Source organism: Polyergus mexicanus, unplaced genomic scaffold (assembly GCF_030449975.1).
Source record: "Polyergus mexicanus isolate NDT 795.1 unplaced genomic scaffold, iyPolMexi1.0 SCAF_19, whole genome shotgun sequence".
Classification (NCBI taxonomy): Eukaryota; Metazoa; Arthropoda; class Insecta; order Hymenoptera; family Formicidae; genus Polyergus; species Polyergus mexicanus.
The window spans coordinates 2,511,116-2,531,427 of NW_027223339.1; the positions used below are offsets into that span (position 1 = coordinate 2,511,116).

Genomic DNA, 20,312 nt, shown 5'->3' on the forward strand with positions numbered 1-20,312 from the left:
AAGCAGTGGTATCAACGCAGAGTACTATCCCACCTAGACACTCGTCTTCATCGAGAGTCTCTCTGTCTTTTTTACTACTCTTTTCTCCTTCTTTATTACTTATCTTTTTTTTTCTTTCTTTCGTGCTACGAGAGGAACTTTGGAGAACGCGCGACTTCACGGCGCGCGCTGCGCGGGATTCGCATTACAAAAATAATAGGCGAATCGGGGGGGGGGGAGCGCGGGGGCCAGGGGGCAGGGAGGCAGTGGAGGGTAAGATGCGTGATGACGGTGCGATACACGAGCAAGAAAATTACGAGAGGGTTGTCGCGCGCTCCAGTGATCGCGTCCACCGTCCGCGCAAGAGAATAGTGATGCCTCCCCCGCCTACCCCCCTCCCCTCTTACCGCCACGGGACAGATGCCCCCGACGCGACGGAGTGCTCCACCAAGATGTACACCCGTGCTGCCCGTTGATCGCCGGTTAGGAACATTACGGCTCGTCCACTACGACGTCCTCGAATCGCGGACCTTCTCCGAGCGACGTCCATCGGTGCTCATCTCTCCCTTCCGTCTTTCCTCGATCCGTGTCTGCCTCTTGCGTCCCCTTCCACTGATCCTTGATGCCATCGCGCACATCTCTCCTGTTTCTGGAGGAGATAAGAGATAGACCAACTCCTGGGTTCTGAATCCGGCAGCGCTTAACGTGCCCCGGCGAGAGCGGTGACCTCCTGGACCAGCTTTTGCCGTTTGGCGTCAGGGCCGTTGTTGTTGTCTTGACCGCCGATTCTCTCGCCGACCTGCGGTTGACCGCTAGTCGTACTCTCAGCAGCCGCGCGAGCCGCCAACAGGGTGATCTGATTGACGACGTCCTCCATTTCATCGGTGAGCGGATTCGTTTCTTCACCGGACTGCGCACCGCTGTCGAACTGTTGCTGCTGGTGTTGTTGCTGCTGTTGTTGTTGTTGCTGAGCGGCCTCGAGACGCGTACGATGTTGGATCGTCTCGGCATGGCGACGCCAATCGTTTACGGTAGCGTAAGTGCGCGTCGAGACGCCGGGTTCGCAAAGCGAGCAGGCATAGCGCATCTGCACGAGACGTAGGGCGCCCCGACGTTGCTGATTGCCCAGGTAGCAAGAGCGCTGATGCGCCAGCAACGTCGACTCTTGCGGATAAGCTCGACCGCAACGGCGGCACACCAGGCACAGCTCGATCTCCGCCTCGCGGCAGTGTTGCGGCACGACGTTCGTCTCGTCGGGAACGCACGGCAGACGTACCGTCTCCAAGCCCGGGTGATTTGGATCCTGTTGAAGGAACGCCTGCATCAAAGCCCGCGGTACCTGAACTTGCGTGCCGCCCTCCACGTGCAGCGACATTAGACCACCCCCGAGTAGGCCACCGCTCAAGCCCGCAGCCGCTACTGAAAGCAAATCGTGAAATCGTTTCTCGTAAGAAAACTCGTTACAGAACTAGTTAAGCCGTTTTAATCTCTGACTGCTGTGTCGGTCCAGTTTCGCTCTAAAATCATCTTACGCTGCACTTATTTATCTTAAAACTGGACTCACACCGCTTTCGGAGTACAGGCTCATATTTTATTATTACACATATCAATTATCACATCGATCTCAGATTCTCTCAGCTTTCATAACGCAAAAGCAATTTGCAATCGAGAAGAATAAATGTCAGTTGCATTTTAATTGCCTTACGCGTGAACATCTGAAAGATATTGTATGAAATTCTTTTGAAATCTACTTATGAAATTATTGCAAACACATTCGTGTAAAGAGAGAGTCGAGATATAAAAATATATATATATAATTATCTGATTTGTGTAAGGTAAAGATAGCGGGATAGCTAGATGGCACATTCGTGCGTAATTGATTTGTGCCAACTTGTTAGTTGTCATAATAGGATCCCCGACGCAACCGGGGAAGAATTTATGCGGAACCTGTTTTTGCCCGAGCGAGACAGGTAAATTGGTACTTATTAGCTCGTCCGCGGGCCGAGCCGCGCATTGACGAGATAATTCCCGCGGCCGTCTCGATGATCCGAATGATCGCGTATCTTGATGCCTCGTTGAGCGATTAATTTCAATTTTAGGATCGTGCACGCCGCGAAAAGCAACAAGTGGAACGGAATCACCTTTTCTCTTCTTTCTCATCTCTAAACATACGTAAAAGATACATATTGAGAAAGAAAGCGTACGATGCCTCACCTTCCGAACTAATTTGGCCGAGATTTAATCGGATCCATGATCGCAATCTACGCACGATCGCGAGGAAGGATGCGGAAGCGCGCTTACGTTCCGACGTTGATTAGGCGGGTTGACAGGTTTACGCAGTGACGCACACGGCTATATCGCCGCGTATCATGTGTCAGATGAGGAGTCGTTACGAGGCAGGAAGTGTTAATGATACCCCTGCTCATTCGATGAGCGCACGGCTGTAATTATCAGAGCTGGTAGGGAGGCGCGAGAAAGACGAAGAAGAGGGAGAGGGACAGAGGGGGGGGGGAGAGGGAGATACGAGAGAGTTCTCTCTCTCTTTCTCTCTTTCGTTTCTCCGGTTCGTCTTTAATAGTTATTAAACGGCAGAATCCCGAAGTGCCTGGTTCCGTTCCCTCTCTGTTGTCTAATGAAAACCCTTGACACACACGCACGGTGATCCACTGTTTGACCAACACTCCTCTCTCTCTCTCTCTCTCTCTCTCTCTCTCTCTCTCTCTCTCTCTCTCTGTTTCTCTCGGTTCTCCCACTCTTTCTCTCGCGTATTTCGCACTGGCGTGGATTATGGTTCACCTCGATTGGACAAGCAAATAATCCGCGTTTTTATGTTCCGCCATCGAAAAGAGGCCTTTCTCGGAACGAGGAGGCACGGCCGTGCAATAAAGAAGGGAGAAAAGTGTTACGGATAAATGGGGGATTAACGCAACAACATTGGCCGTGTTGTATAGTTCTGGTCGCTCTTCCGCGCTCCCCTTTACGCCCCGTAGCGTTCGCGGGAATGTGGCAAATTCATTACCGGGGGGCCCACGAGATCTCGCTCGTCGGTATCGGAGGCCAGCCCGCTCTTCTTGTTTCATATAATCGGCTGAATAATGATGGTCTAGCGCGCAAATAAACGTGCGCCAAACGTATGGTGGACGACAGGCGTTATTATGGAATTAGAATATCGTAACTTAAAAACACGATCCATCGTTCGAGTTTAATTTAATCATTCGTGCGAATGACGGTAAGATTTTTTATTTAATTTGCGAGATTTACTAGGTATAAATATTTCTTTATCATAGAATAACATTTATCTATATATTATTTAGGATAATGGCGGGTTTTCCTTGTCATTTATTATTGCATTACTACGTATCTTGGCATGCAAAAATTTTCCAATATTTAAACAGAATATTCCTCCCTTCTACCTCTTGTCAATTAAAAGTTATCGAGCTGATGTAAATTTGCTCCTATGTATAGATTTTATATTCGCATATATAAAAGACTTGGGACTTTAGAAATATCTATTTTGGAATGAAAAAAATGATATTTTTGATTTTGCGATCGAGATGTAAAAAATTGATAAGATACATTGATACTTTTCATTATTCGTGCCATTGAATTTTTTATAACATAATCTAATGGAAAATGAAACGGGACTGATGTGCGAATCTCTTTAGTCTTCTTTCTTCCAAGGTCGCTGTCACTTCTTCGCTGCACGCGCGCGAGAGAGAAGCAAGATACATAATATAATATAATAAGGAAGATCGTGTTAAATAACGCGTAGCGCGTCACGGACGATCCGTGTGACACCCTTGAAACAATCGAAACGGTTGAGGAGAGAGATTATTACTCTTAACGATCACTAGTTATTCCTTTGAGTAGCTCTGATTCGTCCTCCCTTCCGTCCTCCGGCACCTTCTCCTCCTAGACGATCAACACAGATTGTCTCGTGTGTGTGCGCGCGCGCGCGTTTCGTCTTCGCTTTTATACGCGAGTGTGTATATGTATATGGGTATACACACTCGCGTGCAAACGCGGAGACGAAACACACGCATTCGCCACCATATACGCGCATCACTTTCGTCCTGTCTTCTCCTGTGGGGCTCATTTGCGTACGGATTGAGATAGTAGTGCTTCGGTACTGTCGCCATGTGTGTTTTTGTTTAAATGTGTGATCGGCGTGTATATGCGCGAGATTCTGATTGCCGGCCGCTCCCAAGTCGCCAGTGATGGTCATCGCGACGCGGACACTCATTATTTAATTTTAGCATGCCACTATGCTTTAATCCTTTGCGCCGGGAATTACTCTGACCGTGATGCTAATGGAGCGCATTTATATGGTACTCAATACGCGCAAACAGCTCTCAATTGAAACGAACTTTCTGTGACTCTGTAATGTTACCCTACTCTGTCTTACCCATTAGCTCATTATTTAAATAAGAGCAAATATTATAATGGAGAAAGTTTTGTGTATATATTTCTAATTTGTTTTCTCGCTTGAAAAACAAAATTCGATATTTTTTTCGAATCAAATTTATTAATTATAAATACTTCTTCGAAAAGATTTCCTTGTGCCTCAATATTACAGAACTTATTTCTGTTGATTTATTTTATATTTTATAGTTTTATAATTAATTTAATTTTAAATAATTAAATTACTTATTTATAGGATATATCGAAATATATAATACATATCATTTAGAAAATATCCTAAATGTTCTTTCTTAAATTAGAGCGCTATGCACCAAAATTATTTCAAGCGTTCTTACTTTTAAATTTCTAATGCATTTTTTTTTAAATTGGCTACTTCGTTAATTGTTACAGATTTTTAAGAGCTCTTTGTCATTTGCATTCTTCATATGTGAGAACCACTGATCTTAAGATTGCCACGACACATGCTGGAAATTTGTTCGGCGGGAATTTACGAGCGAGTTTCCGTGTCAGACCCATGGACTCTGGTGGTAAGTAGGTATAAGTCTGTATAACCTGGCAGCCATATAAACTCGTATTCGAGGACCGGTGAACAGAATAATCGGGAATGTCGTTAGTTAACGCGTTCAGGAATTTTAACGGCTGTTTCAAAGACGCGCGCGCGAAAAAATGCAATTCGTCATGTTGCGGCTTGCTGTTCAAAGTAGCACGTCATTGAGTGACGGTCAGTGATCGTAGATAGAATCGATCGTGTCCCAATTGTTTTATAAACTTGTTGAATCATTCGTGAGAAAGAGTTGAAGATGTTATTAAATTATTGTCATGTGATTACGAGATATTATGGGATAATATTTAAAACTGTCATATACAGATTTTGATACATTAAATAGATATTACTAGAGAGTAAATATATACTTTTACATTTTATTATTAATTATCGAGATAAATCCGACGTTTTTTTTTCTTTTTTTTTTTCTTTTAAAGAGCGAAAGTTAAACTGATAAAAAATGTGGAATTCTTCTTGTAATGCGTTCTTTATTTCTTGACATATTTCATGAAAAACTTAATTTTACAAGCTGCTCCCCTCTTCACTTAAATTTGTTTAACCGAGTAAAAAGCTACAAATATATCGATTCCCTTAGGAAAGCATTTTTTTGTCACTATCTCATCCATGCTAAAAGGAAAACGCGATAGATAAGGAACGACAAAGGGAGGGAGAGAGAACCGCTAAAACCGTGATACCAAGTTTCGAAATGCCTCTAATGACCGAAACGATAACGCGACGACGTGAAAGATGCGGATAATAAACACACGATCGCTTTTCTCACTACGCGTCTCGTTAACTATCCCATTAATTGCCAATTGAACAATGAACCAAATTGGTATTTTAAATGGCTCGTAACGCGCGCTCTCGCTCGAGATTCGTCAGAGAGCGAGGGAATATTCGTGGACTACCGCGGCGGATGAATCTCGGAGGTGGAGTTAGTTACCGCTGAGAGGAGAAGATCTGCGGATTGCCATAACTGCCCGTTACGCGAAGTATGCACAACGGTGCATTCCGCGTGTGCGTGCTAGCGCGTTCTCACGTGGTTGACCATCGCACACGTACGTGTATAGGAAAACACGTCGTGAACGTGGGCGTGCATTCCTGCCTTCGCATTATCTCCTCTCGGCTCCTCTCTCTCTCTCTCTCTCTCTTTCCTTCTTTTCTCGTTTCTCTCGCCTCTCCTTCTTCGTCTTTCTTCCTCTTTCTCTCTTTCTATCTCGCGCCCGTCGTCGACCGACCGCGTACGAGAAGGAATCCTCTCCTCTTTTTATTCCTTATCCAGACCCGTTATCGTCGATACCATGCCCCGAAACGACTGTTTCACACCTCCGCTCGCGCAGGAATTAGGAAATAAATTAGCGGCCGGGCTAATTTCGTTATCTCGTTCGATGACCGCCCCACCCCGCTTAAGACGTCAAGGCCTGATGTCGGGTTTCGAGACCCGATGCGGGGACCCGAGGACACGGTCGAAATCGTGTCCTCGGCGCACCGCAGGATCAATGTTGTTCGCTCGCTCGCGCAAAGTGCGGCTTCGTTAAAAACAGGTCAATTCCGATTAAAGCGATGGCGCGAGGTGCAGGCAAACTACGACGAGTTGCTCGTACTCTCCCCGTCTTCGAGAAATCGCGACAGCCACTCTTGTAATTAAACCAGGCGAGAAGAAGTTTCTGGAAAGTGGCGTGAGTAATGCCATAATTTACTCGATTACTCGTTTAATCCATATGGCATCGCGTTATACGCGATAGGGGAATACTTATATATTATAGAAATATGTTATAGATAATAATTGAAAATTATTCGTAATTTTTTTTTTTTTTTTTAAATAATACACGGTAAGGTGTAAATAATACCTCACATCTTATTTAATCATGCTTTTACGAATAATATTATAAAAAAATTTAAGACAAAAGTTACACATTTAAGTATTCAAACAAAATAGTACGTTCGTGTCGAAAGTTCGAACTTAAAACATACCGGATATCGGCTCAACGAGTCACCTGCTCATTCGACCGACTTTAATACCCTGGACGATGTTCGGTGTAAGCAGATTCCCCTCGTCTCTCTCAGAAAATGTTAGATGTCAGGGATCACGAGGAAGTCGTAATTTCCACGCGAACGAGACAGACCCGAATGAATTGACGACGGCTTATCTCGCGGCTCGGCCACGAAATCGCTTCGTACCCGTATCGGACAAGATAACGACGCCGGCGTATCGATAAATTTCGTTAATTAATTATCGACGTGTCCCAGGGCTATTTTTACGCTCGTTCGGACCCTCCGCACGCGAAAACGGACGTTTCTACCTCCTCTGCCTGTCCACCTTTTATTTCGAATCCTTTCCTCGCTAACAAAATTACGGAGCTGATTTTCGCGTTCGCTTTCCCTTGAATAAAACGAAATCTGCCATGTGATTTCCATAAAAAAAAAAAATATATATATATATAATACGTGAGATAATTTTTTTCATTGACATTTTATATCTTTTTCATTGATAATATATTGTATATAACGATTGTTTCTGATTATTATATGGATAATAATTAAACAATAACGAGTTTACAAATATATAATTTTTGATTAAGAACTTTGAAAATCTTTTTGGTTTTAAAACTGATTTTTACGAATTTAATCCATTATTAAGGTATTGATTTTTAATAAAAAATGCTAGATTTAGTTAATTTCCTCTATATATCGATAAGTAAAGTAATCGAATATTATCTGATATTTATGTTCAAAATTAAATCAGATATATTGAAGGATTATGGTGATGTTGTCGCATAACGCTTAATCTCAAAAACGTGTGCGAAACGTCGGATCTGTATGTGGCTAGGGACAGGTGTTTTTTCAACACCTGTGTCATTCAGTGTAATAAAGTGGTATAATGAAGCAAATACTTTTTACGAGCGACGGGGAGATGCAGATATATCCGTATGTTAAATGTTTTAGGTGACAATATTAATTCGCGCAACGACTGTACCCCAAATTTTCGATATACTTAAAAAAATAGGCTGGCTATAAAAAAGGAAGACGAATACGCGATCGATTGTGAAACTCTAGACGCATCTGTCGGTCGTTCAAAAAATTATCAAATTTCCATTTTTCATCGCTGAATTTGTTCAAGTTTGCATCCCAGGATTCCGCAGAGTTGCTCCTACTGCAAATCTATGTACATGATGATTTGTCTCTTTTCATTTTCATTTCTGTCCTCGTTAATGCGGTGATTATTTCATTTCATCTAAAAATTAATTATCCTAATTTTTTATCTAAATCGGAGACACATGTCAATAATTTTCAAATATATTTTTCTCGCGATAAAAACATGATACGAACAACTATCAATTCTTCGGTAGATTTTCGCTTATATGTGTCTCATGTTACATTTATTACATTTGATTACTTCCTCATCGCGTTTTATTCAAGCGTGATGCACTATTACTTTAACGAATATATGGATGAAACAAGCTTTAGCGAGTCTTTCAAAGCCTTCGTATGCCCGCTTAAGTGACGAGTCACTCGCCCTATCGAGTCTCCGAACGCGAGCAGGATGCATCGGGAGCCGGAAGGTGGAGTCCGCTGTCAGGTACTTGATTCCTCGGCATCTCACGAAGAGACGGAGAGGTCTTCGACCGGTAGCCTAAGTCAAGGAGCCGTCCCTAAAGAGGCACCGGGGTCATTAGCGAATGGAGCATTTATCCTTGTCCTTCGCTCTTTCTCTTTCCCTCTTTTTCTCTTTCTCTCTCCCTCTCGCTAACTCTCGCTCTTTTTCTCTTAGCCGGGTATTCGCCACTTGATTCGCCGTCGGTATCAACGGGTGCCAGGCAGGAAGACCCGTATTATCGAGTCAATTGTCTCACATCCCCCTCCCCCGTACAGTTCAGCTGACTATAAAATCATTATCACCCGTCCACCACCACCACCACCACTACCACCTATCTCTTTCCTCTCGTCACTCCTATAGCTGCTTCTCGGTCGACGTTGAACGCTCGATTATCCCATTAATACGACGAGTCCGTGCGTTCATCCGTCCCGGCGGATCTTTAATTATTTAAATGCAGAACCGCGGCGGAGACCCGGCGTGAAGGGTATCAGAGCCCCCTAAAGAGACAGGGGCGGATTTGCGGAGATGAGGCTTGGTCGTATTTGGATGCATCTGTGTACATCTTTGTGAGATCTTTGATCATTCGTATCACTCACTCTCGTGTCAGCAAGAAGAATTACTCTTTTGCTTTATCCTTTCAATGATGATTTAATATCTATTGATTATCGCTTTATATTTTTAAATACTCGTTATATTCGATGAGAATAGAGATACTAACATATATCGAGTAATTAGTCCTTTTAAAATTTCTTTTGTCAATTTAACAAAAATCTTCCACTTGTTGTCGATTAATCAATTTATCATCTTTACGCATAAACCTGGGATTAAAGAACGCGTCGCGTTCGTGAGAATCTGTTTGCCATCGAAGCTTATTTCCTCCAATCCGCCCCTGCCCAAAGTGTCGCAAGCTGGGTTCAATGGGAACACGAGTAATCCTTAGTGACAAGTGGGCTCGAGGCATCGGTGTATCCGGTAGCACTTTGGTATTTATCTCTATAAATACGCATCGGCGTTGAGCATCGTTGACCCTGGTGTAATAACGTACTCGCGGTAGCATCTATTCCGTGGCTCATAGTTTCAACGGATTCTCGTTAGTCGATTTCTTTATCCGACGAACGAAAGAGAGAAAGAGAAAGATCCAGTGTTTAGAAAATGAATTACAGGATAGATTCGGGTTATTGTGCAAAACATCTTCATAGTAGATGAGCGGATTATAAGTAAAATACCACGACGATCGTACGAGATGACTAATGGCGCGTCATCGGACTCCGCTTAACGCGGAAGAATTAATCCGAGTCCTTCGACGTGATAAATAATGAAACGGGATTAACTAATATCGGCGCCGAGTGTTACGACTATGCGTTTTACCGTGACTATAGCGGCTTGGGACTGACCGATTGCGACTATCATTAGCGACGACTTAATGAGCGAGGCGCGCCGGACGTGGGAAGTAGCCTATCGCGCGGTAATTACCTCACTTCAATTATTACGACGATTACCATACGGTAATGGGGATCGAAAATGGGAGTGGACTCTCTCACGTGAACCGCGTCAGGCAATAATAGACTTTTCCTGTTGTTTGCATTATGTTCATAATAATACACATTTGGCGATTTCTGTAGTTTTCGATCGATTGTAAAAACAAAGACAGCGCTTGATTTTATAGTTAAAATTATATCCGATGATTGAAAGATCTGCTTATTTTTTTTTTTTTTAGATAAAAATAAAATAACTCTGGAATCTATAAAAATAAAATAAAGATAACAATAAAGAAATAATATATATATAAAGATAATTTTGATTTGTACTGCTAGAAGAGAGAGCTGAATAATAATATTAACATCCTTTTCTTAGACTATAATTAATGCTTTTATTTAAGCACATAATTTTATAAACATTTATATTTAATGAAATTATATTTGAATTTTTAGTCGAGCATTATGAGAAAACAAGCTCGGCTCCAGTGTTTTAATAAGACAGGATGAGAATCATGAATCTCAATTCGCCACGAAGATTATTATTATTCGCTCTCTCTAATTGCACGGCGTGGATCCGTGTCGCCGTTACAAAGTCAACCGTAAGAAAGAGCGGGTCCTTCGGAATCTTTCCGGAGGGTAGCCCACCGGCAGGAATGTTACGGCACGGTAATAAGAGATTTCAGCAAGAGACACCCCTTATAGCGCGTCCTCTTTTTCACCGTCTTCCCCCTTTCGTTTCTTTCTTTTTAACGGACGCCACGTCGGCGGATTAGGTCTCGTTAAGATATCGCGAAGTCGTTAAAAATAATTGTCAGTCGGATAATTAAAGGTGGGCGAAAAAAAGAAACCTCTTTCTCGAAGACGGGGAAGGCGGGGAGACGTCTTCGCGAGCAGCGGATTTTCAGTTCGTTTCGTCGCGTCTCGTCGAGCTACCGTGTATTTGTCTTCCTCCCCCCGCATTCCCCGCCCCGAGGAGCACCCTTGCTTTTTATTCCGTCTTCGCGTGTAACGCTCGTCAGCTTCGCCCTCAATCTGCTTACGCTCCTCGTCTCCTTATCCGTATTTTGTTGGCACATCGTTAGGGAGTAACCCAGGGGGTTCGTTTTCTCCGTGGAGGAATTGTAGACGAGTGGTTGGGCTCGACTAACGGTGCGGCCGCGCGCGGCTTGTTACCCGCGTCCCAGACGCGGTTCGGAATCATACCTCTTCGACACGGGGAACATGCCGCCTCGCATTATGCATGCGAGCACCTTGCGAACCTAACTTATACGCGGACGTCGCAACGTGATATAACTTTAATGCACTCGTCCCCGGAATGTACTCGGCATGGAAAAATTACGCTCGGCGATTCTCTTTCTGTCACGCAAGGAGATTGACCTTGCCGTGAAGCGGCTTCTATAGCTCCTATTATCGAATAGCGAGATACGACGGCTTAATTGATTTTATGTCGGTTTGACAGAAATAATTCGACAATACAAAGAAACATAAAAGAAAAATCTTAACTTTTCTATTATTTCTGATTTTGAATTATTGCGAAAGCAATAATTTATCGATATTCAAGAAGGCTTGTGCCGGTATGGATGCGATTAATAAATATTTTATTTTTTTATTTTCTTTTATTTCAAATGTATAATTTATTAAAATGTATGATGTTATTATATGCGTTTAATTCATATTTTCTTTAATGAAATTTTTTGAAAATTATCTTAATACAATACAACCAAATCTCATTTTTTATCATGCGTTGTAACATTAAAAATAAGTCGTACAAAAATATTTCTCAAACACTTGGTTATAATATTCTTCCAAAATATTGCTTTCGGAATATAAGATAAGAAAAGTAGTGGAAACGTCTGCTCGAACCGCGAACTCTTTTCTCGATAGGCACCCCTAGGCAAGGGGTTGGCCGAATGGAAGGCATTGTAAATATTAATGCGGCGGGCCCGAGCAAAGGAAAATATTTGAATAATAATTACTGAGGCGCCCCCTCGTCCTTGTTACGCCCTCGTATAATAAAAAGGTTCACCGAAGAAAGAAGGCGCACGCGACGGCGGGGTCGCGACGAGAATTTTCTAATTAGGAGGATTCAAGCCGACCCTGCAAACAATACCAGAAGTACCACTTCCACCCGTTCCCGAGGAGGTAGGTACTCGAGGACTTCTGAGGAGAGAGATTTTAATATCCAAGACCCCGGCGTTTATTATCGCTCCTTATTATCGTCGCAAAAAGAAATAACGAGATGTATGTCAGAATCTTTCAGAATCCAACAATCTAACTATAATAAGCAATAGCAAGCTCAAGCGATTATATATATAATATATTTGTCATTTTCACATTATTTATATTAAATTATGAATGAAAGGAAAAATTAAAAAATCGAGATTTGTAAAATTAAATTTGAAACGAGGAATAATGGAAAAAGATGGAATAATGAGTCGAGCATTTTAAACATATAATGAACATATTAAAATCTCCAGTGATGTATAATAAAAATGTATTCCTATATTGAATCATTATGATTTGCACTGGCATAATCTAATCTCTAATTCTTTAAAAATTGTCGTGACTTCCAAATTAAAGCTAGAATATTTTATTGTTTCTAATCATCTAGTGAAGAAAAAAGATACATTTTATTCCAAATTCTATGATTCTAAACTAAACTAAAGCATGTGTGTGAATTAAGTTTCCTGAATATTCGATACTTAAACAGGCAGATACATACGTATAATGATGTGTAATCTTTTCGAGATACACGCAAATATATCTAGTACTATAGACTAGTGATTCATCAATAGTCGATGCTAGTTATCGATTCGCGTATTAGATAATAATACAGGGTGAAAGCAATTATATATTGTATATACGGGCAACTGGAGGGCGCGAAAGTAGGGCATTAGTGTTATATTCCTAGTACGATTAAGAAACCTTATTACGGTGGCGACTATGATGAAACTAATTTAAATTCATCGTCGTCTATGCATCGAGTAAGTTTAAATTTAATTATAAAACGTTGCGTAAACGAGGTAAAAATTACATTAAGCTACGTTTCGCGCGATAATTTATTAATATTTGACAAAGTTACTATAAATTCTTGATAAACTAATAGACTAAACTAAATAAATTAATAGAATAAACTAAAGATTCGTATTATCTTGAGTGACTAAATTAGTGACGATTTACTCTCGCATCTATTTCTTTTTTATTTTATTTTTATAATTACTATACGAATCTTGTCATCATTTCTTTCCTTTTCTCGAGAGTTGTGAGAGAAAAAATAAAATGTGATTGAGAAACTATAGTAATATAGATTCTTGCTTTATGTTTAACTCTGTAATTTTTATAATGTATGAAATTATACATTTAAAATTTAATTAATTTAATTTTAGAAATTTTTTATATTAAAATTGTATAGGTGTATATTATTATAGGTACGTAGAGTTGTCAAGTTTAGATTAAGAAACCTTATCCAAAAACAATCTATCTTATTATCTATATTACAACGCGAACGAATTCTGAATATTATCTTAACAAAGAAAAATATATTACAATACACATTCTACATTAATTGTTCAATTACAAAATTACGTTTGAAAAAGTAAGATTTAAATACATACATTTAACGTACAAATAAAAATTCTACAATATTCAACGTGTGATGCATTTATCGCGACATGGAAATCAAATATCGTAGCTATATAATTTAATTAGCGGTTATCGAAAATAATTAAAGAAACAAACGAACAAATATGACCGAAAATATTCTCAGGTATAATCTTTAGCAGTTAATCACACACAGGCCAATATTATATAAGAATTACGCAGTGCTTCAGTCGTTTCCTAATGATCCAAATTGCTATAGTCAACATGACGTGCTCGGGAAACAAGACCTTGAAATTAATTAGATACTATATGTCGTTAAAAGTATAGATATATTAGCCTCATCGGCAATTAATTTCGCAAATCGGTCGCGCATTTTCCCGACTCGCTTGCATTAGTTACGTAGTAGTTACGCGTCTCTCAGGAATTAATCGAAGGTCGCGCGAGCGTAAGAGCGATTTTATCGATGGAACAATGATGATCGAGTAAACGTAACGCGTAACGAGGAGCCCGCGGCACGTTCAAAGACTCTGTACGGAATAAATCAAGGCAAGGTTCATGGCGCGCGCGTGGTTTCGCTTCCTTCCCGCTGACTCCCCGACAGTCATTAGGATAATCAACGAATTAGCGTTTCCGCGCTAAGAACTGGATAAGGCATAAGGAGTTAGGAGGACAAAGTGCGTCTCGACACGCGATCCCACCGTACCGTGCGGGTACAAAATACATTCGTCCCCCTCAGATGGAGATACACCTTTCGATCAAACCTACCCGGAATTTACGAGATCGCGAGCCATTTATCTCAAAAAATTCGCGTAACTCTGTCGATTTTTATTTTTGCATTATTATTTATATGTGCTCTAAGAGTAAAAAAGTGAAAATTTATTTTGACAAATGATATTTTAAAATATTTAATAAAGAAGTATGCAGAATTTGTTAGATAAATTAAATCGTCTCAGAAAAATATCTTAAAAAAAAAAAATATATATATAATACAAAATTTGATACGAATGGTAATAGAATGAAAATAGATATCAATATCTTTTTTAATATTAAGATATTCTGAATTAAGTACGATCATAAAAGAAGAAAAGAATTTTAGGATATGTGAATTTTTATGTAATTTAGGAGAAAACATGCGTATTGTATGCGTTATAAATTTCTTCTAAATAAAACTCTTCGAAAATCTCCTGGCATATTTGATGTCCTTAAAGCTTGTTTACAGCGATACACGGATGCACGAATGTTAACATAAAACGGCAGCGTTGCTTACATTTATTTCGGTTCCCCCGGGGCATAAATTTTCGCGATGCGCATTCCCGATTGTTTGCAGGTGCGCTCGCGCATCGCCTTCGGCACCATCGAAGAAAGAATTCGTTTGGTGCGTGTCCTTAGAGATCCATTTCGCAGATAAGACAACCCACGTGGTCAAGAAGCTTGACTATCTCATCGCTTTTCACGCCTTGAGATCAAATCGCCCTCCTCGTCGCTACGTGGGGTGCATTCGCGTGTGAAATTGGGTAGAACGGGCGATGGACGCTTCAGTTTGCTCTAATTAAACGCTTCTTAACTCCGATCGGAAGAGTCCGTCATCGTGAATGAAATGATATGAAATTTTTTATATTAAATTTTTCTTTCAACGTTACATTACGTAGATTTTTATTGAAATTAACAAAAAAATGGACGAGAGTTAGTATAATCAATCTAAGCATATTTTCATAGAAAATAAAATGTATGCGTTGACATGTTTCTACCAACAAAATCTTATGTGCGAATTAATTTAGTCATTTTTTTCTTGTGACGATTTTTTTTTTTTTTTTCCCCGAAGCCGACTTATCCGGGTGGCGAGCATGTCATTTAAGGTCTCGTCGGCTTTAAGCCTTTAAGCACCTGACCATAAAGTCACTTGTAATTGTGCTGGCGAATCTCGGCGTTCACCCTCGCCGTCAGACATGCAAATAACTCGGGGTTAGTTAGCTAATGGGGTTGGCAGGGTCGGTGGCTCGGCTCGAGCGAGTTCATTCATTAAGGGTTGATGGCTTAATTGCCAGCTCGCAGCATCACGGCCGCCCCCGAGTCGGCCACCACCGAGACATCCTACACCCCGATTCTCTCGCCCTCTCTCTCTCTTTCTCTTCCTTTTTCTTTCTCTCTCCTCTTTTTGCGTCTCTCTCGTGCCTCCTCTCCTCTCTCCGTACCATCAGCAACAGGTTGCTTCAGGAGCCAAGAGTTATCGGTACGCCCGGTAAGCCGACGATCCAACTCGTTTGCGCCCCGAATCAAGCGAGCGAGCCGGCATTAATTAATTGTCCCAGCTTGTTCGTCGTACCGCGACGGAAAGTCCTCCGCCCTTCCGGCTGGGGTTAATTGTCGAGCACGTCGTTAACGCGATCCTTTCTGCTCTTTCGACCGAGGAGAGATCCCGCGGTCCCCTTTGCGATAACTTTTAAAGGACTCGTCGTGAGTTTCAATATCAACACCGCGTAATTTCTCCCATTTGCAACTCAGAGCGCGCGTTTGTGGATTTATATATCTTCTACGCATAAATTTATTTCAATTAAATTTATTCTACTAGTGTATATGCAATAAAAATTAGCAAAATAGAAAAATATCTATATTGTGCTAAATCTTATTCGGATGATATTAATGGCATTGATGATGTTACCGCATTCATCGTCATCATCGTAGTTAGTATTAATATTCTAATCTGCAATAAATATCTAATTGAAGCTTGATTCTGTAGTCTGGTATGAAATATATGTTAACTTATGTTACATAAAATTTTTGAAATTTATTCAAAGTTATTTCGAAGAAAAAATGTTTTCTAATATTTTCTAATAATTTTTTATATGCAGATAGATAGTAGAGAGAGTTTTCTAGTTAAGGATTAACAAGTACTTTACGTTTCAGGACATTCATTCTTCAACGATACATATTCATTGCACACGATACTCTCTCTCCGACCCCCCCCCCCTCCTCCTCCCTCCTCCCTCCACCCTCCTTTGCCTCTTTATTTTTGTTGGCGAGTCCGTGCCGGCCATTTTTTGGTTTGTTTTACGCAGAGGTAACGACCATACGAATTTTCGTCATTTGTATGCGACACGACTCAACCGTCAACGTGAATTATCGTAAGTGTCAGGCCCTACGACCCGCTCGTACGAACGATTTAATTTAAAGTCGCCAGTTTAATTCCTGGTAGAAAGCGCATTTGCGACAGTAGCTGAAATAGAGACAGAATGAAAGAGAACAAGAGGGAAGTACGAGAGAAAGAAATGAGAGGGATAGAAGAGAAGGCTTTCGGGGTTCAAATGCGCCGCTCCTCTCTTGTCGTTCGCATTACTATGGAAAGTTCGTTCGTCGTGACTTTTTAGCGTATCACTCGCATAAAAAAAAAAAAGATCCGAATCGAAATTCTTCTCTTACTTTCCGTCAATGTTCAAGCTAACATTTACTTTGATATTTTTAACAGTCAGATCACCATATTTTGAGAAATTGTTTGATCTATATAATTTTATACCGGAAGTTCTTCTTTTTTAAATCTTCAAGTGGTAAACGTTCGTTTCGTGCCTATTTGTGATACAAAATAAGAGCTTAATTCAATACAAATATCTATATAAATAAAATTTATCAAAATCTTCCAGAATTCATAAACGTGAAAAATAAATATTAAAAATAGAAGCAAAATTTCGTCTCGAAGAGTCACAATTAGGTGAATTGCCACACATACAAAATTCTTAAGTATATATTACGTGCACAGTTTATCTTAATAATAATTAAAAAAAAAAAAAAAAACGTGCGTCTTGAATTTTAAACATTTAATCTGCTCATGACACAGATTCTGAATTGATTTTGTAATATACGATTTTTAAAAAGAATATCGTTCAATTAAAATAATAATTGAAAAGTTGTATAAATCAAAATTTATGAGAGAATTTCTATTTGTACGAGGTACAGAGAAAGAGAGAGCATTGAAAAAAAATGCTATTATTGTATATAATCTTTTTATTAGATAATATTATATAGATATAGATTATTATAGTTTATAAATTATTTTTTCGTATAAGAAAATATCTTCATTCTTACTCTTATTCGGAATATGTATTATAATTTAGAGCAAACTTTAACAAAGTGTAAAATTTAAATTATATCGGTATATCGTTTAGACATAGCTACGTAGAGAATGGAATCAAACTATAAATTTTAATATGAAAAATTTTTATACAAAATGAATCATTTCTTATCATGAACACATATAAGTATGCTATAGTTTAGTGGCGGTAACTCGCTACGAAATCTCGCGAGGAACTGTAAGCTGTAACTTTGCCTCTCTGCCATTGACCTTATCGGGCGGTAATATAAAAGAGAGATGTGCCGCGGATGAAAATGGCGGTACTTAGGACCATATCCAGAAATTGCCGTCTGGTCTACTTACACGTGTTCTATGTACACGCGCGGGTACGACTCTGTGTGCGGGCGCGCAAGGAGAGAAGGAGAATCTCGGGGAAAGACGAGGATGATTTAGTAATGAAGATATTAACGGACCGAAAGAGCGCCACACAGAATACTGAGATTCAACTATCTAACTGCTGACATAACTCACGTTTATGACTCCGCGGCGGCCGCTTCTTTCCGCAGCCCTCGACTAACGACGCTATCCCTGTTCCTTTTGCACTCCAGTTAGATGCCACGTAATTAATGCCGACGTCGCTTAAGAAAAGCTAAAAGCGTAGATCTTATGCTAAAGTTACTATGTGCAACGTTTTTTTTTACTGCTATGGATATTTCTTTTTATTCCGCTTAATTATTTATATCTATATCCAACGATTTAATTACAGAAATCGTGGATATTAGGATAAGAAACTTTCCGAGCCTTAAGCTTCAATCTTAGAAGTATAAATTGATAATACAATCCTGTTTTACAATTAATTGTAAATTTTATGAGATAATTTATAATATTATTAGAATATTTGACGTTGAGTGTTTTAAAAGCGGAATAATCAAAAGGGAAATGGACTTCAAATCTTGAAGAATGTGTAATCAAAAATAGATGCGATAACGTTAGAACATTTTTCACAGTTTCTCAAATTACAGATCATTTAATCGCAGGCCGCATTAATTAATATCATCATTTTTTAAATTTAACATACGCTGTATTATTAGGCACAACGATATAGCTCACTGCGATCTCTAGCAACTTAGGAAGTTTATGGATATCGTGTCTCGGTAGCGCGTAGATCTTAATGCGAAGGACCGCCCCCTCCGTCGCGTTAACAGCGAGATGGGTCTAAGTCTAAGGGTTGTGACGGCACCGGTGAGGTACGGGGAGACGAAGAGAGAAAAGGAGCAGAGAATAGGTTTCAGTGGGGTACATTAACGGAGTTATACCCCCGAAGGCATGGCCCGCTACGCTGTATATCTTGGTTATTTTTTATTACCGCTCCTGGCAACACATAACGCACGTACAAGTACGTGGAAAGAACGATTTTTCCATCCATCGAGCCCCCTTCTCGCCGTCGTGCAAAGAATGAAGCTACGCGATACCCTCCATCATTATTTCATCGTATATAAGCCGTTCATTGATTTACAATTATTGCAATATGAAATATTTTCATTAATTTATCATAATAATGTGTCTTGAGCCCTTGCAAAGGTGAATATAAGTATTATTACTCGAACTTTCATGACAATATTTTTATATCTCGAATCATTAAATAGAGATAAATAATTAATATTATACGATGCAATCATAATAATTAATATACTGTATATATACAGTATAATAATAATATATTCAAATATCATAAATTATGTATTAATTATTAATCATAAAATTAACAAATTAACTATGCACGCTTATGCATATAATTATTTATTTTATAGATAAAAAAATATTAATTTTCTAAGAACTCAGAATTATATATATTATGAGAAAATAATTCGATTTCACAGATTCTACTTTGTGAGTGAGACATATGTATTTTATGGCCATTTTTTTTTTTTTTTTTTAGACTTTGAATTAAAAATATCTTTGCTTTTGACAATAGCTTTCCTTTATTATAAAAACATGCCTAAAAAATATCGCGTCTAAAATATCGGAAGCGATTTCCATAATATTAAGGTAAGGCGACGTTATGCAACATTAAGTACGGTGCTGTAAAATCAATATTTTTTTTTTCCAACGAACATTCGTCACTGCCATCGGGCCAATAGGACTCCATATGTCGGTTTCGAATCGTGTTTTTCACGCGTCGCGTTCAGACACGGATGATAGAGGGTATCTCAGGGGTGAGGGTTGTTTTTTTATATTTATGGCGCCGAGGTAGGGTGGTAGCCAGGAGAGGGTGGCGTTAATGCGCGCCCTTTTTTTACGTTAATAACCATGCGTGATATAGGCGAGCGTAGTGAGAAGAGTCGGAATGAGGGATGGGGGGGCCATCATTTTACGTGGGGTGAAAGCGGCATATTTTGTACGGACCGCTTCACACGCGGTGTGAGTGCGAAGATTCTGTCGAAAATTTTTTGCGTAGGTTTCTCGCTGTACATTTCGAATCGTCATACTTTCTCGCGCTTATAAATGATCAATGCGTATAATAATATGAAGGAGAAATGTAATCGTATATATATATATATATTTGAATTCAGTTTATCAAAAGAAAGTATTTTTTTTTTATATTGAATAAAAACGAGAAAAATATTG

The 20,312-nt window shown here is 39.8% G+C and overlaps 1 protein-coding gene and 1 long non-coding RNA gene across 19 annotated transcripts in view; one reads left to right on the forward strand and one right to left on the reverse strand.

The window, feature by feature from the left end:
- The window catches only part of LOC138941438 (uncharacterized), a 116,012-nt gene that overhangs the window by 42,936 nt on the left and 52,764 nt on the right, over positions 1-20,312 (forward strand). Inside the window, exon 3 of the long non-coding RNA XR_011448168.1 lies at positions 4,792-4,928. This is a non-coding gene — a long non-coding RNA (uncharacterized lncRNA). The remainder of the gene's footprint in view (positions 1-4,791; positions 4,929-20,312) is intronic.
- Positions 33-20,312, reverse strand: part of Zfh2 (Zn finger homeodomain 2) — a 313,903-nt gene continuing 293,623 nt past the window's right edge. For 15 of the 18 annotated variants that reach the window (XM_070311087.1, XM_070311083.1, XM_070311088.1 and 12 more), the window contains one exon: positions 33-1,398. In XM_070311087.1, coding sequence (XP_070167188.1) covers positions 680-1,398 — 719 coding nt within the window. In that variant the 3' untranslated portion in view covers positions 33-679. The remainder of the gene's footprint in view (positions 1,399-20,312) is intronic. The other 3 variants (XM_070311099.1, XM_070311102.1, XM_070311103.1) reach the window with 3 other exon arrangements.